At 33.6% G+C, this 25172-nt stretch overlaps 1 protein-coding gene across 1 annotated transcript; it reads right to left on the bottom strand.

Moving 5' to 3' along the window:
* Positions 1–138: 138 nt before the first annotated feature.
* On the bottom strand, positions 139–25101 carry boss (bride of sevenless). The gene is made up of 7 exons (XM_065358102.1): positions 24904–25101; positions 17615–17753; positions 17396–17524; positions 16461–16559; positions 11824–12082; positions 11360–11502; positions 139–5645 (listed from the first exon to the last, which is right to left on the bottom strand). The coding sequence occupies exons 2-7, from the start codon at positions 17742–17744 to the stop codon at positions 4033–4035; spliced, it is 2373 nt and encodes a 790-aa protein (XP_065214174.1). The 5' UTR covers positions 17745–17753; positions 24904–25101; the 3' UTR covers positions 139–4032.
* Positions 25102–25172: the final 71 nt, after the last annotated feature.

Here is a 25172-nt window from a genome sequence, read left to right as displayed (position 1 = left end):
GTCTCGCAGACCTGCAATTTATTTTTGCTCAGGTAGGCTAAATCATTTAAATGATTTTCAGCTTCATATGTATCAAAGGAATGAAATCAAACACACCACAAAGCATGTTTGTGAAAAAATTTTATATATTTAGTTGATACATACAAGTATTACAAAATTCTATGAAACGTTGAAATAACTTAGGACTAGAGCAGATTGACTAGAAGTAGGTAAACAAAATTACACATTAATCAAATGCACAATGTTGAATAAATAAGAATACGATACAGATACGTAATTAAGTAAGTATCAAGTACTCATAATCATATAAATCGAATCAACTTATAGATAGATAGGTAAGTATAATTGAATTATATTGACGGGACACCTAAACAATAAATAGGTATAAGTTCACATTTCACTCGAATTTTTAATTTGAAAGACAATACATAGAATTAAGAAACGTTAATCAGTCACACGTCGACATGACGTATTAAGTATTCCACAAGGAAAGACTAGAAAATGGTTTTGGTATACCTACGTACATATTTTCAAAATACCATATCAAACGCATGTCAATGTTTAAATCAGAATTGTTTTTAGTGAAACCCAGACATAATTCCAAGGTAATATTAGGTAGCTTGTACATCCTTATCTATAAGTTGGAATTTCATTGTTCCAAATGCTGTTTTTCTTTCAAATCAGCTAAAATAAGTAGGTATAATACCTAATAAAGTACAGAAAAAAACGCTGCGTAAGTTCAAGCTAGGTGGTCCTAATAAGGCCACCTTAATTTTAAGCAATTTTTTGGGGTATTTAATGTTTATGAAAACTTTCAAAAGCTTCATGAAAGTAACTTTCCAACCCTCTATTTTACAGTGGCGTAGTTGAATTTTTCCTCAGATACCATTTACCCCTCCCATTTCAATTTAAATCAAGTGTCCTTATTAGAATATCAAAAACACATGGTTCCTAATAAGGCCACTTCCAATTTTTGAAGTGAAAAATGCATTGGAATGTTGAAAAACCCGAGTAATACTTGAAATCAAGTCAAAATCTAATCATTTTCAGTTCTTGGTGGATTTTTTCACAGTTCTGTGGATTTTAAATGATATATGTGGCTCCTCAGTCGATAGGTACCTAGTCGATTTGAATGATTTTTCGATAATGCTACGACGATAATGTGATATGACGATTTTCAATTTTATTTTTTTTTGCAGTGGTTTCTTATTAGGTATTTAGAAACGTTTTACAAGATTCTGCGATCTAAGAAAAAAATTCTTTTTTTATTTTTGGAGGACATTTACACAATTTTGTCGTCTTTTGGATGACTTTTTCAGTCTATCTAAATCGATTTTTTGATAATCTCATGATAGCTTATTGATTTTTTTTTTTAATATCGAGATAGTTTTTAATTTAGGAATAATTTTTAAGCAGTGTTTGATTGATTTTTTTTCAAGTTTTCGTTTCGATGGATCTTTTACAACTCTGTTGCTTTTAAATTGCTTTTTATTTAATTAAAAATGAATTTTTAGCAAAATTTTATTTTTGTTTCGTTTCATTTGATGAAAATTTTCAAAGTTTCTCCGATTGATTTTTAGAAAAAATTTTTTTTTGGATTCTGGTTAGCTTTTTTACCATTCTGTGGCCTTTGAAGTTTGAATAACTTTTTAATCAGTTGAAATCGATTTTTCGATGACCTTGTGACAATTATTATTCGATTTTTTTTGTGGATTTTGAGATGGTTTTTAATCCACCTAGGAATAATTTTCAATCAGTCCTTGATTGATTTTTCAAAAAAAATTTTTTCATTTTGATAGATTTTTTACAACTTTGTTGCTTTTGAACGACTTCTGGTTACCTAGTTGATTGATATGATTTTTTTGCAAGATTTTATGACGATTTTCGATTTTTTGGGACTTTGGTTTCGTTTAATTTGATGAAAATTTTCAAGTTTCTACCGGCTGATTTTTCAGAGAAATTTTTCATTTTCGGATTCTTGTGAACTTTTTTACGATTTTGTGGCCTTTTAGGCTTTGAATGACTTTTTTAGTCAATTGAAATCTACTTTTCGATGATCTTACGACAAGTTATTGAATTTTTGTGTGGATTTTGAGATCGTTTTCAATTTAGGGATGCTTATCAAGTTTCAGAATGTGACTTTTAGATAATTTTTTTGGTGCATTTCTTCATAATTTTTAAAAATAATTTGTTTGGTCAATTGAAACCCATTTTTCGATGTTTTTATTTTAAGGGCCGATTCCGCATACTTTATTGCATAAGCAGCAGGCAGAATCCTTGACTAAGATTCACACGTTGCAAGTTTACTTAATTCAAGTACATTCACTTTTAAGTACTTGATCATCTCTGATCAAATGAATTTACCTGTATTTATTATTTTTCATCGTGAAATAGAATGGATAATCTGTCAATTAAATAAAAAATCAAGTTACTTGCGGTAGTTTGAATTGAATAAACTAGCAGCGTGTAAACCTTGCTTATCAGCATGCATCTTCAGATCTGGAGATCTACTGAACAGAATTAGATGAAATTTGAAATATATATACTTTGAAACAATTAAAAGAAAATGTCGGAAGCGATTTTCATTTGATTGAGTATTTTTCGCAGAATTTGAAATTGAAAATGAACGAAATTTGAACACTTTTCAATCATTGATAATTCCAAAACTATTCAAGTAATTAAAAATCCCATCCGACATTTTTTTCTAATTGCTTCATAGTATCTATATTTCAAATTTCATCGATTTTCGTCGGATAGATCTCGAGATCTCAACACTCGAAAATCAGGCGGACCGGGTATGCAATCGTGTATGCGGAATCGGCCCTTAATTTTAGGATTTTTTTGTGGATTTTGAGATGGTTGGGTTTTTGGAGTCTTGGAGGTAATCTCATGTAAGTAGATACGAGTAATAACCCCCTTTCTAATAGATTCGCAAATGACTGCGGAGGAGATTTGACAAGAGAGAGGAGGGGGTAGGGGATCAGTGGTGAGGATAAAAACGAAGGCCTTCTGAAAAAAGTCTACACCTCTTTCCTCTTCTAAAGCAAATATGTTTTTTTTCAAAAATTGAGGTCGAAAATCGAAAATGAGTTGTTTACAAAACAGAATTTTCCCACAAGTTTTTTCCTATGAAGAAGCTTACCCCCCCCCCCTCGAAGATTTTTTTCAAAAAAAATTGATTGGAGAAATTCCTTCAGAAAAGTTTAGTTGTCCCTATCACAGAAGAAGCCACCTCAAATAAGAAGTTTCATTCAATAGAAGTTTTAATTTTTGAAATTTGTTTCGCGACAAACAATTTTTGGAGAGAGATTTTTTTTCTTGTATCGAAGTTTTTTTTCGAGAAGGTTTTTCAGAAGAGACTTTTTTTCAAAAAAAGAAAAAAGTTCAATAGCTTTCATTGTTTTAAGAAGTTCTTATTTTCACTTAAAAAATGAAGTTTTCAGTTTTTTCTTCAAAAATAAATAAGGTTGCATTTTCCCGTTATCAAAATGACGATCTTGAGTCAAATTAAATAGGTAATTGGAAAAATAAGAAGCTACAAAAATCGTAGAGCTTCGTCGAGATCCTCAATTCAAGACAATAATCATGGATATTTATAAAAGAATTCCTATAAATTATCATTGGACTTGGACTTGCACACTCATATTTGATTTGTTAGGTAAGTATCTTTTTTGAAGCGCTATTTTGGAATATTGGTTTTTTTCAATCTGTGATACCCCTTTCCTCTTTCTTGAAGACATCGAAATTTTGGTCAGAAATCCATAAAAAGAATAAATCCCTTAACTGAAGGGAAAAATTCAAAATATGACGAGAAATATCTCCCCTACAACTTTCTCTTCCTTATATGTGTACCTACTAAGAGAATTTATGAATGATTTTTGATAGATGAAGTTTCGAATGACATGGAAGCCCTCTAAATAAAGATCTTCTAACTCGATTGATAAAAAGACACATAAAATCGTTGAAATAATTATGCCAATATAAAAAAAAAAAAAAACTGATCTTTTCAGAAAAACTTTTTGTTTCGTCGGCTTAAAATTTAGTAATTTTTTGATTACAATCGGGTATATCACAGCTTTCGTAATTATTCTCCATGCTTTGACTTCGAATAGACATGATTGATTTTCTCCTCGCAGGAGGCACAGATACTTCTAGTCTAGACGTAGAACTGGATCCATTGGGATCATCGTAATAGCCCATATTGAGCTCGCCTCTTTTCTGCCTCTCTAAATCCACACTATCGTACAGAGCTTGAGTAGACCTATAATTCATATCGACGATATTGGAAACTGTGGTGGGTATAGCGCTTGTAATTCTATCTCGAACGATCCCGGTGACAATTAGATACGTGCGGGGTATAAATATACACACGACGATAGCAGTAGCCGTGGCAGTCAGGCCGGTAGCCACGCAGAAATCTTTCCATTCCGGCGAGGCTACCAGATAGGCGAAACTCCACGAAATCCAAATTATAATAAAGCACACGGTGAGCACGGTGAAAGTGAGCCCTTCTTTATAATTTCTCCGGCTTTTGGTAATGAACGGTACGAGCGAGGCGATAAGTATGAGCAGAAAAGTATCGTACATCATGTACGAGAGGAATAAATTAGTATTCATGAATTTGGCGCAATAATCTACATCCGAGAGGACCCATCCGAAAATCCAGAATTCCATTATTAACGCCACTTGCACGGCGAACATGAAAAAACACAAGAAACTTTGCAAGTAACCGTTTATATGGCTCATAAAGCTACCATTGTAGTCGCACGTTAAAATCATAAGTACGCGAGATAATATAATAGAGAAAATGGTACAGTAGCAAAAACTCGAGCTGAAAAGTTTCACAGCGCAGAGTGCTTTTCTCTCGGATAACTCGACGCAAAACGGTATCACCGTTAAATACGTTAAAACGGTGGCCACTATGAGTAAAAATGTTGAACACGGATTACCTTCTAAGATATCCTCTTTGTATATTCGCATTATGATGAATGCCAGTACGCAAAAACACGATATAAGACCTATAATGCAAACGGTCAGCACCGAAGATACCCAGCCATTCGATCTGAACCTCAGCGGAACACATTCGACTGCGTTTGACATCTGGGTAAAATTCATATCGCTAATATTGGCGTTGAAATAGTCAATAAAATTGGAACAGTTTTTACAATTTTCTATATCCGAATCGCAAATATTTACTCCTAGATGAGTCGTTGGGGTTGCGAAATCTATCGATAATTCGTTACCTACTATTCTCACTTTGGCGAAGGATTCTACGTGATTAAAATTAATTAGTAGGATTAAAAAGTGCAAGACGTTACGATCATCGACTCCTAGTAAATCGGAAACGTTCTGGGTTTGGTGTAAAACGAGGTTTTCGTCTAGTTTCTTGAAATTCGTCAAGTTGGAACATAATGTCTGGTGAGTGGCGTTTTCTGCACATTCTGCGAGTAGTTTTGTTTTGAAATGATCGACTACTGAGATCACCGTGGATGCGGTTCTGATGAAGCTCATGGTGACGTTCGAGTGCAACAGGTTTTCTTCGATTAGCGATACAATCGATTCGAAGTTGTCTTCGACTGAGATATCGAATTCTGGCCAGATGGTCGATGGGATCACCAGGTATACGTTGTGCAGCAGTAAGTTTTCTGTAAGAATAATACGGAAATTGATTAGCAGGGTTGCCAGGTACTGGGGAAATTCGTTTGAATTTTTTTTATTTTTTGAAAACCAATTGAAAATGCGAAGATTAGGATAAAAATACAAAAACTTTGCTAAAAAAGTTGAAAAAAATTCAAAAAAAAAAACGTAAAGTCAAAGTCAATAGCGACTTTTCGTTGCACTGGCGCTCTCTGAATTGAACGATAGCAACCTAGATCGAAAGAGCATATCCTAAAATCCCTGTAATCAAAATTTCATGTTCCAAAGTTCATTTTTGAATTTTTGGCGAATTTTTAAGAATTGAAAAAAAAGTTAAAAATCTGTTTTGAGGACAAATTTTAATTTTTTTATGAAATTAAAATTTTTCAGAGCAAATTGAACCTATGTGAATAATTTCGACTGTACTTAAACTGCCACACATCAACGCAATGACTACCAATTTTCGACAATTCTGAAGCCTCTTGCAATTTTTAATTTTTTTTTTCAGAAATTCCAAATCACTCTGGAAGAGACAAAAATAAATTTCAGAACGTAGATATAAGTTGGGTAGGTGATATCTCAACGAAAAAAGCGCTCGTTATACCTTTTATGAAGATTCGATTTTCCCTTCACTTTATTCCTGGGATTCAAGAATAAAAATTCCATCTCTTGGAATTTCCTAAACCGGTCGAGAAGACGTCCAATAAGCACTAACCAATGTTGTAGATGCAGAAGTTCATTTTTGGCCCTTCCACTGTGGTTTTAAATTTTTGGAGAAACGTTAAGACTCACTAGATGTTTTATATCTTGCCAGAAAAAAAAAGATTTGTACATGTCATTGTCAAGTATTTAAGTATTTTTATCTTCTATGAAAATATGATTTTTCAATTTTTCGGAAATTCAAAAGTTGGACACAATTCACTTTTGAATTCATAGTTACAGCTGAAATTTCACGCTAACAACCTTAACGAGAGGCTGAACAATAAACTTGAATCAAAGTTATCGGTTCTAAAGTTTATTTTTGGCCCTTATTTCGGGGCGATTTGAATTTTCTGGAGAAAATTGAAAAATCATTGGAGGCTCCAGAATGGGCTTAAACTAAGTAGTTGTTGATGCGTGTGGGAGTTGAATTGAAGGCATTGTTCACATTATTTGTTCACTTTACTCAACAAAATTTATTTTTCATGAAAAAGTTTAAAATTCGTTCTTAAAACAGCTTTTTAAAATTTTTAATTTTCAAGAATTTGCCAAAAATCTAAAAATGAATTTTATTGCTTGAAATTTTGGTTAAACATTGGTTTTAAAACATTCTCTTTCAATCTATGTAGTATGGTTTTGTTCAAATTGGAAAGTGATAGTTCAAAAAGTCTTCCGTTTTAAGGCATAATTCCTTCATTTCGGAGCAGTAGGTAAGTAATAAGTATTGAATGGTTTTCGAGGTTGAAAAGTGAACCAAATTTCATATTTTTTTTATCTCTAAAATTGTAAGGAGGCTGTCACTTTTAAAAGTTTTTGGGTGTAGGGGCACTCTGGAAGTACTCAAAATAATCTAAAACGATGTAAAATGGGGAGGATACAATAAATTAGGAAGCATGCATGTCAAATTTCTGCTTCTATTTGTAGTTCACTTTGTACAAAATTTCTTTTTCTTTTCATCTCCTCTTCAGTCTTTTGATAGGTATCTAAAAATTCAAGAATGGACTCAAAGACCTGAAATTCTGGTCCATTGCGTATTTTTGTACATGTTCTTTTGATTTAATCCAGTTCAGTGCCAAAATGTTTACCAGTTTGAATAACAATACCTCTCTTGTTGGGTGTCTCCAACGCTTGTCAAAAAACTGTAATTGCATAAAATTATTTTTTTTTGGTCTGCATTCAAGAAAACATTGGAATCTTTTCTTTATTCAAAATTTTTTTATTTTTAGCTTTTGATTCTCCCTAAAAATTTACCAAGTACTTTTAAGTAGACAATTTGAAATTCAAAAAAAAATGAATTCCTCAAAGGAGAAAAAATGAAAAACTCCAAAGCTTGATTTATAGTTAAAAAAACGGAATTTTTTCTAAATATTTTTTTAAAAGGAGACAGAAGGGAAAATCAGTTTTTATTGATTCCTCTCTTTCAATTCTACATTGTTACATAAAAGAAAAATAAATCAAAATTCATAATAAAAAAGAAAATGATGGTGAGATTTCAATATTTAATACTTAATTGAAAATTTAAGAACCAAAACATTTTTTTCATACATTTCAATTTTGTCTTGGGAGGGGGAGGTGGTCAAAATCTATTCTGATTTTCTACTCCTGCATAAGAAAGGCTCAAAGATGGAATGCTCAAACTATAGAACTATATCATTGATATCACGCGCAAGCAAAGTACTACTGGAAATCATGCACGAGCTTATCAAAGCGTACATCCTGCCACAGATCCCACCAGAACAGATGGGTTTTGTGCCAGGAAGAGGCATAAGAGAACAAATCCTAAATGTATGCCAAGTGATTGAAAAGGCAAGAGAATTCAACAAGCCAGTGTACATGTGCTTCATTGACTACAAGAAGGCATTCGACAATGTGAAGCTGAAGATCCTCTGGCAAAACCTCAAAAAGCTCAGAGTAGAGTCTGTATGAGGACAACGTGGCACAGGTGATAGTTGAAGGAGAGCTCACCAATCATTTCCATACAGCAAACGGAGTGAGACAGGGGTGCATACTCAGCCCAACTCTCTTCAATTCATACAGAGAATGGGTAATGCGAACTGCACTAGAGGATTGGGAAAAAGGAGTCAGGATTGGAGGAAAGACATTATCAAACTTACAATATGCGGACACAATCCTGCTTGCAGAGGCACCTGATGAGATGAAGGAAATGCTCCAGAAAATTGAAGAAGCCAGCAATGAGGCAGGTCTGAGGGTCAACAAAGGAAAAATGAAAGTAATGATAATTGACAGGGAGCGAAGGAACAGACCTGAAATCTTGGAGATTGATGGTACAGAGGTTGTACTCGTACAGGACTTTGTGTGCCATTGGTTCATTAATAACCAGGCCCGGACCCACCCACCGAGTTACTGAGAAAATCTCAGTAGGCCGCGGTGTATTTGGGCAGATGAGGTAAAAACTGGGCCGCTTAAAACATTTCTGAATGAATTTTTATGCTCAGTGTCCTGCACTTTAAAAAAGGGGAGAAAAAAATTTGGCTGATTAATTGAGGAGCCCAAAATCAGGGGGCTAAAATGGGATATCTTGGTAGACCACATGTTCTATGGGTCCACCCTGTTAATAAAGAATCAGGGAGGCTCAGCTGGAGAAATCAGGAGAAGGTTGGCTACAGTAAAGATAACAATGGGAAAGCTCAACTGGATATGGAAAAGCCACAATATTACAAAGGCCACAAAACTGAGAATTGTAAAAACGCTATAGTCTTCTCCATCTTCCTGTATGCATCAGAATGCTGGACAGTATGCAAGGCAGATCAAGATAAAATCGACGCAATCAAAATGTACTGCTACAGACACATGCTAAGGATGTCCTGGGTCCAGAAAAGAACAAATGCGTCACTACTTCAACAACTGGGTGTAAAGGAAAGGCTAAGCACAGTCATCAGGAGACAAATATTACGCTACTTTGGACACATCGTGAGACAGGGCAACCTGAAAAAACTGACAGTCCAAGGCCACATAGAAGGCAACAGGGGAAGGGGAAGATTACCCGCCGGATACACGGACTTAATCAAGAAAACTGCCAAAATGTCACTGGGAGAATGCACGAGAAAGGCTGAGGACAGACGACAGAGATAGCTGGAGGGAACTGGTCGTGGGGATTTTGTAGTCGCAATGTCCGGATATGGGCAAGCGAGGAAGAAGAAGATTCTATTCACTCAAGACAAATTCCTTGAAAATCAAAGCTTGAGAATAAAAAAATAGGTAGGTAATAGGTATCAATGATTTAAAAAGTGGAAAAAAGTAAATGAAATGTTTCAATTTTTGAGAAGGGAAAAGAATAATGACTTTTTTGAAATTCCTAAATTTGAATACGGTAAAAAGTGGAATTTCTTGTCATTTTTATGCAAAAAAAAAAAAAAAAATGGGACCCATATTATTCATTTGTAAAAAGTGAAAGTGTGTACGTTTCATGATCACTAAACTTACAATACCTAATTTATTAATCTCAAGTATGGTTTTCAAGCAATTCAATTTCACCAAGTCGATTTGCCACTAACGAAAAAGTTCTTACTTGAGACAACTTTGAAATATATTCTGACCACATTTAAGTAGACTAGATAAGTACCTACCTAAATATCTTGTCTGAAATTGAGGGAAAAAAGGAAAAAAACTTGGAGAACGACATCCCTGCCAGAGTCATTTTCATGAAAATTGACCACATTTGGTAGTTTGGTACTTGGGCTTAATTTGTGATAAGACCTAGATCGAGATTCGAATGGGAATGGCCTTGAACAAAAATCCACATGCGTCCAACTTTTCAGAAGATTCACGAAGAAATGGGAAAAAGGGTGTAAAAATTGTTCTTTACAATAAAGCGAAAATAGGAATTGTTCGAGAGAAGTTCCGAAGGGTGAAATGAATATCTAAATTTTTTGTGTTCTTCAATCCCTTTGAGCATTTTACAAAAAATTATCGGACATGGATGTACTTTTTCAAAAACACTTCAAATTGAGAAGTTGAAAATTTTACCAATTTTTTTTTAGTTTTATAGCAATTTTTTCATTTTTAAAATAAATTATCAATCCATACCTAAATCGGATGATTTTTTTTTTTTAATTTTTCAAAAATATGTAATTTTCAGTTTTTATTCAGTCAGCGTTTTTCTTTCCTCTTTGATTTCAATTTTTCAAAAAGCCACGCAATTATTACTATTTGTGGGTAAAAGTTCAAGTACCAATTTAAAATCAATTTCTGTACCTTTTTAAAAAATATATAGATATTCATTTCATTTTTCGTTTTTTTTTGTTGTTATCGATTTGAAAATTAATTTGTTATGAAGGTCATTGGACTTGAATTCAGGTATCACTTGTAAAAAGAAACCTTCCAAGAAGAGAGTAAGCAAAGTTCTCACTTCCTTTGTATCAAACCGTGCAAAAAAAATAACGATGAAAAGTTATAAAATAAGTCTGTTTTCTAACATTGATTTTGAACATTTCTCAGCATTTCTTCGAGATTAAGAATACATGAAATTTAAAAATGTCACATGTTTCGAGCATTGGAGAATTAATTGACTTAAAAAATACATTTTTGGTATTTCCAAGTAGGCCCAACACAGGTACATACGGTACGAATTCGATTTCAGGTATGTGAAAAATTACATTCATCAAATTTCAGCGATACCATATGCCACGTAAATTCACGTTTGAATGATCTGCTCCCACGTCCTATGTATAATACCTACGTATTTCTATCCCATGGCGGAGATTGATTTCTCGTTTGGAATATTTTCTACCTTTACCCAGCCCTTAATCTAAAACGAATAGCTGGTTTAATGTACACACACTCCGAAAAAAAAAAAGGCATACCATTCGTTTATTTTATTTGACGATATGAAAAATCGAAATTATTTCATTTTTTGCGCGCTCGTGAGTCGCGATTCGTGAGCCTATGAAACGTGAAATTTATGTCATTTTTTGACAATCAATCGATTCGAAATGCGGTACTTTTCTCCTACGCTTCAATAAGTTACCTGCTCTAAATGCGATTGGCAATTTCAAATATTTACCTGTAATTGATGATAAATCAATGTCATTTTCCAGAATAATTATCACGAACGTTGATAAACAATCCATTTCTAATTTCAATAAAAAGCTCATTTCCGAAGACGTTATCGCAACGACCACAATTTCATTGTTGCCTGGGCATGATCTGAAAATGGAAAATTTATACATATGAGTAGGAGTATAATTCTCAAGAGTACATACTTCGATTAAACGTAATAAATAATTGTACTAATGATTGTAATATGTATCTATTTGTATTAATAAATTTAAATAATTTTTTTTTTTTTTTAAATTAAAATCATACTAAGTAATTTCTTGGCGAATTTCCAAACGAATGAATCTGTATAACGTACAGCTTAGAAAAAAGATGCATGCTCTCGTTGAATTTCTTTGAATTTATTCAAAACCCATACCTAATACAAGAACACCCATAATTAAATTTGAATCTTAATCAATTAATACTCACCCTTGATAATGTGAAAATAGCTTCGATTCTTTCACACAAATGTTCTTATTCATGGTAACATTATTAAACCGATCGAGCAACTCGGCAGACGGAAATATAACCAAATCGATATTATAAAATTCCAATTCCAATAGTAATTTAGCGGTAATTTCCAATAAAATATTCGTATCCGGGTTAAAGTCCAAGCTAAAAATTGGTATATTTTTCACATCGGTTATATTACGAATCATCGACGCAGCGGAACTCGTACTAAGCGCTCCTGTAAAAAAAAAAAAAAAAAATAGAAACAAAGTAATATTCCATCTCTCGGGGAATTAGTAACTTTCATCGCAGCTCGATTAAAAGTTACACTAAGAAATTTCGCAACAGACTGCTCGCCGAGAATCGAAATGTCATAACGATGTTGGCAAATATCAACATTAAACAACCAGCTCACAATTATATTAGAGTTATGAAGTTAGTGAAAATCTCAAAAGGAAAGACGTGTTGGTAAAAAGAAAAACGCACGAATCTCTAGAGCGAGTCCATCTCTGCTTTAAACTTTACCTCCAATTGACCAAATAAAAAGAGCGAAAACTCTCAAGGTAAATTATTCTCTAATTGAACCAAGACACAAGAGGAGTTTCAGCTCATTCTCGAGAGAAATCCACTTCGTATCCTAGTTAGTTTTAAAATCATTCTATCGAGAACTTATATATTTTTATCACTATAGAGGAGACAAAAATTGGCGAAGAAAGTTTTATACGAAAAAGTGATCATTATCGTTGAAAAATTTATGGACAGTTTATCGCAGGAAATGACCTAAAACAATATTGTACGCGAAAAGATATAGGCTACGAATTTGAAGCGTAGGCAGTTGTTCGGAATAAGTTTCGAATTTCGGGCGAATTGCTTATGCAATACATCGAACACCTCGAATAATGAATTATTCAGGCTGCATTATGCAACTTATTCGACATGATAGGATGTGTGTGTGCACGCAATAATAAAAAGGCTCATTTTGGGTGAATTCTCAGCTAGGAAAATTTCATACTCGTACCTGATGGCCAAGGGCATCGTGTTAACCAATATGCTCAAAATTCTCCGATACATATTTAGAAACCTTCTAAGTGTAGCATTTCCTAATTTTTTAGAGTTTGTATGAGTGGTTATCAAAATAGGTGAAAATAGTATTCGCTCAATTGTCGTTGTCGTAAGTACCCAAATTTCAAATATTGAGTTTCATTTTCTGATGTTTGACGAATTTTTAAAAATTCAAATACTTACCAGCCTTATATTTGAATTATTTTTTGTAAAGAAAAATGAAAATTTGATAAAAAGTGAGGTTTTGTTTGCATTCTTTATGTCTTATTGTTGATCTTTTGAATCAATTTTTGAAGCCTCTTTGAGCACATTTTTAGATTGTCCAGTTTTGGAAAAATCGTGAAAGAGTGCCAAAACACAATTTAGCATCTTTTCACCATCAATCGGTTTGCTGAAAAACAAAAAAAAGATCTGAACCAAATTTGAAGTCTTTCATCTCAATTTGACCGAATTTCCAATTTCCAATTTAAAAAAAACAACAACAAAAAACAGGCAATTTTGAATTTTTTCAAATTTATAAAAAATTAAGAAATGAACTGCAGTAATTGAAATTTATCCTGGTGGTGTATTTTTGTGTGCTTTTTCGACTCCGCAGTTTTGTTTTATCTAAAAATTATCCGCGGTTTGGGATTCAGGGGGGGGGGAGGAGGAGATTGAAGCTAAAAAAGAGTTCGGCTAGAGAAATGGTTAAAACGTACAAAAATTGTATTTCTCATTTTGTGGCAAATATTCGAACTCGAATTAAAAAAAATTGAATAGTTGAAAAACATGGTTGCCAAAAATGAATTCTTCACTATACAAACTCACATTAGAGGTACCTACCTTTATGCTGTACATATTTTTTAAAATTATTCAATTTTTTGGCTTGCTTTTAGACCTTATTTCAGGGTTTCGGATCAAAATGGCCTTCAAAAATGAATTCTGTGCCCTGAAAACATCAATTAATTTTGATACTCGCGCAATATTTCTTAAAATTTTCTATTATCCACGTTCCCTCTGGAGTTCATTTTAGGGGTTTGGGCAAATGGTCTTCAAATATATATATTCTGCACCCCTGGGAACTCAAATTTTGACTCATGGTAATTTTTGAAATTATTCAGTTTTGTACCTAACCTCCTCTTTGGACCTTATTTTGATGTTTGAAATCAAAAATGGTCTCCGAAAATGAATTCTGTACCCTTAAAAACCTAAAATTTTGATACCAATAGGTAGGTACAGTATTTTTATACATTTTTAATTTTGTACTTCCTCTTTGGCGCCAATTTTTGGTGTTTGGGATCAGGTAGTCTTCAAAAATGAATTCTACGCTCTTAAACCCAAAATGTTTATACTCTTACTGTATTTTTTGAAAATTTCAATTCGCATCTTACTTTTGGGAGCCGTTATGAGGTCAAATGGTGGTCCAAATATGCAAAACTTTAGATTTACGTTCCTGAATGTTGTTCATTTGGATCGTGGTGCTTCCTCCCATCAGTGCTCTTGAAAATAGTCGAAATATCAAAAAATTGAAAATGAACTCAAGGTTTTCAAGAGCATTGGTTTCGAATATCCGTTTTATTTTCTGGATATACGATCTTTCAGGGCCCTTTCAGCTCCCCTATTTTGAAAAGAACGTCGAAAAAATCTGAAAATGTGTCATTATTCGGTATCAAGTGTGTTCCAATTGCTCTTTTTTTTCAAAATGAAGGATTGGGCAGAGACACTGGAGAGTTGCATAATTTGGCGAAATCAAATTATAGGTATGCACTTGATTTTAAAAATATGGCAATTAATCGTTCGAGGGAGGGTGGTACACTGGTACAATCTTGAGAGGACTGTTTAAAAATTGAGAAAAGAGTTAGAAATAACATAGGTAAAATTGTAAAATTACAAACAATAAATATTGAAAAATTACTGCTTTGATAACTAAGTAAGTTATGTAAGTAGAAACATTTCTAGTTTTTTTTTTTCAGTTTGTATACAAACACTAAACAGATTACTTTTTAGAAACTTGCCAACTTCAATAATATCATTAGTCAAACAATATGTAAAAAATTACAAGTTTTTTTTTCAAGTTGAAAAAGAAATGAAAAAAGTTGAGAATTTTTTAGATTTTAATTTAAAAAAAAAAAAAAAAAAGATTTTTCAGTTTAAAAACAACAGCAACAACTACACACAAAAAGTAGGAATCAAAACCAAAAACTGATTGGGCACTTCCATCAAAAGTGATTTTTAGACTTTACTGCAAATTTCAAACTATTTAATCAAAACCAAAAATCAATAATTGATTCATCCTAAAAACTGAAAGCTAAATTTTCAAGCAGAATACCCACCAAAAGATGACTACGAGTATATCATCTCCCTTCCTCCCTTTCTTCCAAAAAAAAAAAACCATTAAAATTATCTAATTGAAGAGCTCTATTCCAAAGTGGGTTAAAAGTCATTTTTTCCTCCAAAAAATGCGTGTAAAGTTTTTGATACTGAAATTGGTTCTGTTTCCAAAGGTCAATGCACCTTTCCTTTCTTTGGACATAGAACAATCACTTGAAGAAAAATTTACTTTGAAAAATTGATGACTTAACCCACTTTTGAAGTAATAATCTCCGTAAAACGTGCATTTTTTAAAAATGACTTAACCCACTTTGGAATAGAGCTCTTCAATTGTCAAGCCGGTTCTATTTCTGAGAATTTGTGCCTTGAAAAAACTTATGAATTTGTTTTCTTTTTTTCAAATTTCTTTCGGATCATGTTCTCTCTTTTTTTCTCAAAAACTTGATCTAATTTTCTGCAGTAAGATTTGAGCACAAAAATATTTTTCTATCTAGTTTTTTTTTTTTTGACTTTTCAAGTTTTGATATTTTTTAAACCTAAATTTTAATTTTTAATTTTATAAAGGCGACTTTATTTAGCCGAATAAATATCTGGGAAAACACTAAAGACGTTGGAAGTTCAATTGAAAAATACAAGGTAAATCTTCTCAAAGCTATATCTCTCTTTTGATGTTGAGATCTCTACAATATACACCTACTTTTGTGTTCAATTTTCAAAATTAGAAAATTACAGAAAATAAAAACAATAAATCACAGTTTCATATTCTTTCAGAGTTCCCAGAATTTTTAAAGATCAAACCGACGAATTTTTCTGTAAAATTGAGGATTTTAAAATAATTTTTCGACAAAGAGGAGACAGTTTCCTCAGGTAATAATATTATCAACTGACAAAAAATATAAACTCAGGTAGTACCTATAATTGTAAAATTAATTCAGACCAAAAAATTTGAAAAAAAGTCTCGAAATTTCGAAAATTGGAGAAAAAATCCAGTTTGTTATTCGAATAAGTATTTTTTCAGGTGAACGAATGGTCATTTAGTTTTTTCGAAAGGGGAGCATTTCAAACAAATATTATTTGGAAAATCACCAGTCCTAATTGCTCAAAATTGTCCTAAAAATATAAATTTAACGTGAAGATTCGCTAACTGTCACACAAATAAATAAATAATAAATACCTATATTAATACCTACGCACTCGTAATACTTTAGTCGTAATTCTACCCTACGATGGGTTGATATACTTACCCAAATTGTAGGTGAAATTACAATCGGCATCGACTAAAGATGAAATAAAAGATTTTATGGCCATTTCCTTCGACGTACACGTATCGTATAAAGACAAACCTGGGAAAAATTTATGACTTCTTAAAATCACATAAAATACAATACGTATAGAGATATATACGGTAACTATTAAAACATTAACGTTATGTATCAATTTTAAGGGCAGAAAAGCATCGGTATTGATTTTATTACGGCGAGTAGGCGATTAAAATTGATTAAAGTTGTCGTACAAAATATCCGAATTTATCCTCATATCCAGTAAGTATTTGGGTAGAAATAGGTTATTTTGGCAAAATCCACGTACCTAATTTGTTTACTCGCCTTTAGTCATCTCTATACGACGAGATAAAAATTAAAAAGAATTTTACCCAAGTTGAATCGAAAATAAAACTAAAAAAAAAACAACACCCTGACCATAAAAATAAACTAAAAAAGAAAGGGGTTTTAATTTGCTAACGAGCGAAATGTACGACTCTACGTTACATCGGATTTAACGAGCTTTGCCTGCGTTCATTTCTTATTACAAAGATATACCTACACATTATTCGAAGTAATTTAATTTATAATTTCGCAAACATACGCGCATATCGCTACAGGATATGTTATAACGATACCTAGGCCGTGGTGGAAATTTATTCTAGTACCTATATGAAGGAGTAAAGAAGGCAAAGGGAGGAGTAGGAGAGTAAAGAAAGCTCATCGAGGGAACAGGATGAAGAGCTAGGTTTTCATTAAGATCCGAGAAGGAGAACTAGATGAAAATTACGTAGGTACATATTAGAAAAACTTTTCGTAGTTGTGTCTTATAAACAGGTAATTAAAATAAAAACTTAATGATGTCAAAGTGTCACAAAATGTTGGCAAAGTTTTTGATTGCGATTTAATTAAAAACCAACCTATAGAAATTCCCGGCACATATTTAATTTTGTTGAGCACGCGAACAACCGCCGCCACATCGTACATTTGTTGCAAAGAATGCGAATTCTGATCGGTGCAATTTTCTCCATAGTGGGCGTCGAAAAAGCCTACGAAATTGTCAAGAAAATACAAATCATTGCGAGGTAATATTGAAATGGAATTTCAAGTGATTAGAAAAATATATAGTATCAACTTACCAACGACGTATACGTCTCCAGAGAAAGAATAATATTTATTGGTTTCGATATTATTACAGTCAGCATTGGCAGTCGTCTGAGTAATTAGCACGTGTAAAAAGAGCACCGTTGAAATTAGAACGTAATTCATTATATAGATCTGCGAAAAAAATAACATACAAAAATATATCGAATGCATTAAAGAAAGGTCAGTATGAGTAAATTTTCAAGCAACTTTCACCAACTGGTACAAAAAACGTACGAATCGTAAATGGAATTTAAACATGCGAAGAGTTGGAAGAAAAATTAATCCCTGGGATACGCGATAGCGTTTATATGGCTAGGTATTATTTTAATTAGTCTTTTCTGTCAACACACCTTATGTTGTTGATGACTGCTTCGTATACCTCTACCGAGTTAATACCCCAAATTAAGTAAAATTAGGTAATTTTTATGCAACTCTGTGTCGGTTTCGTGTAGATACATATTTTTCTAAATTGTTTCAAGTATAGGTAGGTATCTGAGTAGATATTTTTATAGCCTTTTTTCCCTCCGTCGTTGTTGCGCTCTAGTGATAAAATATCTAGGTAGGTATACAGTAAACGAAAACAAATGAGCCATATTTGGTGTGAATTTCAACTGCTTTAAAATTCGTCTTAATTTATGTTACGTGTTTGAAATAGCTAATCGTTAATTTAGGATTTTTTTATCGGGTGCGTGTAGTTAGTCGTGTTTTATTTTTAGAATACTCGTGTCATCTATAATACACCTAGTAACTATATGAATTTGTATTGGTATTCTGGTGCCTCACCTAAGTATTTTGTTCATTCTGGGTGTCATGCTGACTTATTTGTGATGTAAAATATCAACATTGTCAAAATGTTTGAGTTACATGTGAGATAAATAGGTACTTAAGTAATAGATTAATATTCTTCAAGAAATGCTTAAATTTTTTGGAATTATTATAGCAACGCCATCTACAAGAACGAATATGAAATCAATTTCAGCATAAGGAATCATAGAAATACATTGTTGATAATGTTGATGACAGAATTTATTAGCTAGCGCTACCAAAACCTGTGATAGCTATGTCCTTAAATACTGAAAAATGAAAAATGCTTATTCCAATCAAATTTTAGTACGATGCTGAGCAATATTGTGTATCGGAATCGTCTGGTTAAATTCAACTGTAGATAGTACTCCAGGAGACAAACAAAAAACGTTATTGTGATGAGTGGCCTATTTTGTAAAATGAAGGGGCTACGTCCTCCACAAAATCGGAAATTTACCAATTTTGAAAAATGTATCAAAAATAAGAAAAATGTTTGAATCATTTAAATGATGCCACTAACCCATAGTACTCGAGTGGACAAACAAAACATGTTATTATGGACAATGGACAATTGCCTATCTTCAAAATTGAAGGGGTAAACCTGATTCAAATTTTGAGTGCCCAAATTTGAGTTTTGAAATTGTGCTTGCCCCTTCAATTTTGAAGATAGGAAATTAGTTATAATAACATTTTTTGTTCGTCCACTCAAGTACTATGGGTTAGGTGCACCATTTGAATGATTCAAACATTTTCTTACTTTAGAAGAATTTTTCAAAAAAGGTAAATTTTAGTTCAAAAATGGGGTAATAAAATGTTAAGTTCATACTTACTTGAGTGGATGAACAAAAAAATGTTATCATGACCAATTGCCTATCTTCAAAATTGAAGGGGCAAGCACAATTTCAAAACTCAAATTTGGGGCACTCAAAATTTGGAAATTTTGAATCAAGTTTGTGCCTTCAATTTTGAAGATAGGCAATTGATTACAACAACATTTTTTTGTTAGTCCACTCGAGTACTATGGGTTAGGGGCATCATTTGAACGATTCAAACATTTTATTATTTTTGATGAATTTTTCAAAATTGGCACATTTCTGGTTTTGCGGAGCATACTTATAGCCCCTAATGAAGACAGCTCAGGCGAGTGGCAGGGAGGAGTATCAATTGGAGGTGTATGAATGTCAAATCTTCGCTATGCTGACGACACCACCCTCATTGCCTCATGTGTCAAATATATGACCAGTTTTCTGAAATGTTTGGAAGAGGTCAGTGCAAAATACGGATTACTAATAAATAAAGCAAAGACGAAGATTATGATTGTGAACTGGCCTGTAAACAACTCGCCGGAAATACAGGAAATTGAGGGCATCAAAGTTGTGAATCAGTTTAAGTATACCTGGGATCCATCGTGGATAACAAAGGAGGCAGTGAAGCCGAGATAAGACGTAGAGCTCAGATTACAAGAAGCGCCATGTCTCGTCTAAAGAAGATATGGTCGGACACAGTAGTGAGCAATAAGGCTCTGAAGATAAGGCTGGTGAATGCTCTAGTTTTCTCCGTGTTTCTCTACACTTTTGTAACTTGGACAGTATGTGAGGGAGACTGAAGAAAAATCGATGCGCTTGAGATGTGGTGCTGGAGGAGAATGCTTCGGATACCCTGGATAGAGAAAATGATCAACGTGTCTGTCCTGGGAGAAATCGGTGTCCAGAAAAGATTGTTGGCAGTGGTACTCAGCAGAATCCTCAAATATTTTGGGCATGTCACAATAGTGGAGGCAAATAAGCATCATATTTCGAAAATAAAAACATTTTTGGCTACCAAAGATTTTATGATGAAAAATTGTCAAGGGTGGTCCCCTGAATAATCCCTGAGAATTACCACCCCACAGACCCCTTGCTAATTTTTTTATGGGGGGTTGAACCCCCCCAAAATGGTTTTTTTGTAGTTTTATCCTCAGGGGTTGATTTTTCGTCAAAAATAGCTTTATTTTTCAGTTCTACGTCAAATTTCCGATCTAGTGACATATCAACTGTCCTTCTACCTCCAAGGGGGGTGGGGCGAGAAACCATTCAAATTTGAGGGGTTTTCTAAAAAAACGCAAAAAAGCTATCGGCGCGTACGAGGGGTAAAATGGGTCCCGAGAGTGTTCGGGTTAATACTAGCATGGAAGGTAGATACCATCGAGAAACTACCGCGTGAAAAATTTCAGATCCACACCACCTCCCCTATTTGGGGAACCCCCCTTTTCTGAAATTTCAATAACACTTTTCACAGCCCCATTTAAACCGATTTTGAAAATTTTTCAGGATGTTATGTATACCCTTAGTAGGTATCCCAACACAAATTTTCAACCCCCTCCCCTCAAATTTACCCCTCAAATTTACCCCTCAAAATAGCGTTTTCAACTTATTTGATGCTATTTTAACAATAGTAAAAATTGAGGGGGCTAAGTGCTCTGGAGAGAGCTAGGTGAGTGTAGCAAAAATTTTGACGTCATATTCGTGCTCAGTGGTATCGAATCATAAGAAAACGACACCCTTTTCATTAATATTCAGTTATTTCCCCCAAAATTCCCATTTTACCCCCAACTCTCCCTAAGACACATTTTTACACTATTTTGAGGGGTAAATATGAGAGGAGGGGGTTGAAAATTTGTGTGGGGATAGCTACTAAGGGTATACATAACATCCTGAAAAATTTTCAAAATCGGTAAAAATGGGGCTGAGAAAATTGTTATTGAAATTTCAGAAAAGGGGGGTTTCCCAAAAGGGGGAGGTGGTGTGGATCTGAAATTTTTCACGCGGTAGTTTCTCGATGGATTCTACCTTCCATGCTAGTATCAACCCGAACACTCTCGGGACCCATTTCACCCCTCGTACACGCCGATAGCTATTTTGCGTTTTTTTAGAAAACCCCTCAAATTTGAATGGTTCTAGCCCCACCCCCCTTGGAGGTAGAAGGACAGTTGATATGTCACTAGATCGGAAATTTGACGTAGAACTGAAAAATAAAGCTATTTTTGACGAAAAATCAACCCCTGAGGATAAAACTACAAAAAAAAAACATTTTGGGGGGGTTCAACCCCCCATAAAAAAATTAGCAAGGGGTCTGTGGGGTGGTAATTCTCAGGGATTATTCAGAGGACCACCCTTGACAATTTTTCATCATAAAATCTTTGGTAGCCAAAAATGTTTTTATTTTTTCTTATTTGCCTCCACTAAAGGGCAGATGCCATGGAGTCCCTGTTCATACAAGCCAAGGTTGAGGGAACAAGAGGATGAGGACGATCCCCCACAAGATGGACAGACTCCATTCGGAAAGCCATTGGACGCAGCTTCCCAGCTTGTGTCAGTTGTGTCAGGAGCGCCCTACGGCCCTAAATAGAGACAGCTGAAGGGAGCTGGTGTATCATGTCACGGAAACTGCTGCCATTGCATCATAATCACGATAGCCCTGGAAGGGTGAAACGGCACCAAGAAGAAGGATAGCCCCTTCATTTTACAAGATAGGCAACTTATCATAATAACGTTTTTTGTTTGTCTCCTCGAGTACTATCTAGTATCTACAGTTGAATTTAACCAGACGACTCCGAATTCATTCTGTATACCTTTTTTTGCGAAGTTTGAATTTTCTGCCTCCCACCCCCCCACCCCAAGTTGTTATCTCGGGTAAGAAAATAATTCCCCATTTTTTTTATTTTCCTCCTATTTGATAATAAGAGTGGTGCCAATAGCCCCATAAGCTTGAAAAATCTAAAAAATGAAAAAAAATCACTTTGATCAAAATTTTTTGTTTTTGTGTCATAATTTCTCTACATAATCCCCTTTTTAAGAAAAACTTTACGCGGTCCTTTGAACTATATTAGCCCGCCAGTAAGGACCCCCCCCCCCCCAGTTGAAAAAATGAGAAGTAGGTACATAAATCAAAATGAAGGAAAAAATGTTAAAAATATCTTATTTTCACATTAGAATTATTCTACATACCCCTTTTCAAAGTAAAACCTTTTTTGGACTGCCAAATGATGTTGGCTCTCTTGTATGGAGCCCCCCTCCCCTCTAGAAAAAAATTGGGAAAACGAAAAATAAAAAAGATACAAAACTGCTATTTGTATAGAAACTTTCTGAAAATGTCTCATTCATGGGAAAGATCTTTTCTAAATAAGCGCTTTTTTAAGAACAACTTTCCCCCAGTCTCCCAAATTATGCTAGTTCCCTAATACCTACATAGTTCCTCAAAGTTGAAAAAATCAAGAATTTAAAAAAAATCTGTATCCGGAAGGGTTAAAAATATTTCACAGAATTTTTCGGATTTCTTATATACCTATGTATGTGTTTTGATAACTGAGAGGGAGGGGGACTTACTGGCACGACTTATTTATGACTAACATGGAGACATTTTTCTCGTAAAAACCGACAACTTTTCAAAATTTTCAAAACACTTAGAAAAATTTGCGAAAAAATGTCTCAAGAAACAAGGTTTTTCAAATATAAAAATGTTTGCAAACTAAAAAAATGTTAAAAATCAAAATTAAAAATGTTGAAAAATTGAAAAAAAGTAACAGTCTTTAGCAACAAGTTGTAGGATTTTAAAGTTGGAAATGATGAAAAATTTTCCACTGAAAGTTTCTGGAAATTGTAATTTGTATGGGAAAATTTCTGGCAACTTTTAAATCCATAAATTTCCATGGAAAATGAAGAAAAGTTGTAGTAAATGGTGAGAAAAGGAGGAGTCCCCATAAGACCACTTTTTGGCCCCAGGCCAGTTATCGACTCGACCACTCTTAAAATGTTGTAATAAATGTCCCAAATACGAATCCGTGGTTAGTTAACCCAAAATGACCATTTTTTGGACTCCAGGGGTTTCCAAAGTTGTGAATAAAAAAATTTTTGGAACCACTGAGTTTCATTTTCAAAAACTTTTTTAGCGTAAGATATCTGTTTGAACCCGATAAACGTTATGCGAGGTGATTTCGCCATTTTCGACCCTCGGGGGCAGAAATTGGGGGGTTTTCATTTTTGGAAAATTTTGGAACCACCATTTTGAACTTACCCCTTTGAACCTCCCTAAAAAGCTTTTTACAGTTTATTAGTATCTGAAAGACCTCCATCCTACCGAATTTTAAGCTCAATAGAATTTTGCGCTGGTACTCAAAAATCCAATTTTCCAATTTTTCGTAATTTCGATATTCTGGGAATCCCTGGAAAGCTAGAAACCTGCGATTTGCGCCAAACGTAATGTTTTGAGGTATATATTCGATTATCTAGATGAAAAAGTTCAATTAAGCTCTCCCTAAATTCGTAATTTTGAATCCTTCGTTTAGAGCCCCCCACTTTAGGCACCCCTAAAAAAGGCGTTTATGCATATTTTTTCAAATAAATTGAAGAATTTACATTTGAAACACACCAGCAAGAGCTCGATAATTTTTCATTTGATTTCATCTGTAACTTTCAAAATTGAGTTTTTTTTTACCAAATTCTAAGATTTTACATCGTTGAAATCGTGAAAACGTGATTTTAACGTTTTTTTTTTTTTCAAAGAGTAGGTACATCTCAGAATTTGACCCAAAAAAGTTCAATTTTCTCTGTTTGAGTATTTTTTTTTATTTCTTTTTTGATTTTCACATTTTACTTTTCTCAAAGTTTCAGTTTTTCTCGTGTTTTTCAACTTTTTTTTTCGTTGTGATTATGAGTTTCCATTTTCCTTTTTATTCAATCTCATTTAAAAAAAAATTGAAAAACTAAAAGCTGAAAGCTGAGGAAGTTTGGGATTTTTGAAAGCTAAAAACTAAAGCCAAAAGTTTCATCTTTCAGCTTTCCATCCCTGAAATAACACCTGTGCCTGTTTAATTTTACACGTATTAGGTAACGATAATTTTCGATACGTTACGGTAAGTACCTATAAATGAATTCATTGGAATAGAATAATCATTACAAATGAATGACCGATTTCTTATCAAAGAATCTAATTTGGTTGATGATATCACTTGGTATATGTACGTAATTAGGTAGGCACTTCATTGTGAATAAAATGAAAAGTAAAATTCAATGATCTTCTGAAAAATGAATGAAGCTCCTTGGTAGGTCTCTTAATGCGTGTCAATTCACACAAATATGTTTATTCGAACATTCAATTTTTCAATAAGTACCGGTTGGCTCCCATATTGTGATCCGAGCAATTATTATCGTATATAAATATCTCTCCTAGACAACCTAATCAAACAACACTTGGTAACTAAGCCATAAATTATATTTTCGTAGTTGTGAATTTATGCAAATTTCATACAAAAGTAGATACTCTTGGTGACTCAGTAAATAAATTTTCAAAATCAACAATACAAAATTGATCAACTTCCAATCATTAGTGATAACCTTCATTATTGCCTGACCTTCATCGAATTACTCGAAAGATAGTAATTTAATAAATAAAAAACCTCTCAAAACATATTTTGAAAAAAAGAAATATTTCTTCCACTAACCTATATCCATATGCTGATAGATGTCAAGCCATCACATCCGCAAAAATTCACCACTTTTCATTTCATCGATCAAATTACCTACGCGAATTTTTGCACAATTACGGTAACTATTTTTTCAAACACATAATCACACTTTATTATACAGAGACATACCTCGAAGCCCTACACGTGAATGCAACTGACATAACGAACAGTTACTTAGGTGAAAAAAAGGGAGGATTTAAACTCATTATTGGACACTCACCCCGTCATTACACTTCAAGAACCAA

The sequence above is a fragment of the Planococcus citri genome, chromosome 3, assembly GCF_950023065.1.
Source record: "Planococcus citri chromosome 3, ihPlaCitr1.1, whole genome shotgun sequence".
NCBI classification, from domain to species: domain Eukaryota; kingdom Metazoa; phylum Arthropoda; class Insecta; order Hemiptera; family Pseudococcidae; genus Planococcus; species Planococcus citri.
The sequence above is the reverse complement of the archived record's forward strand: the minus strand, read 5'-3'. Positions and strand labels throughout refer to the sequence as shown.

Bases quoted from the DNA above. Each gene is read 5' to 3' on its own strand.
- boss (XM_065358102.1), bottom strand. From the start codon at position 17,744: ATGAATTACGTTCTAATTTCAACGGTGCTCTTTTTACACGTGCTAATT. The intron at 16,560-17,395 runs GTTGGTTTTTAA...AATTTTTCCCAG, and splicing joins TGTGCCGGGAATTTCTATAG to GTTTGTCTTTATACGATACG. The intron at 12,083-16,460 runs GTAAGTATATCA...TTTTTTTTACAG, and splicing joins TAATTTCACCTACAATTTGG to GAGCGCTTAGTACGAGTTCC.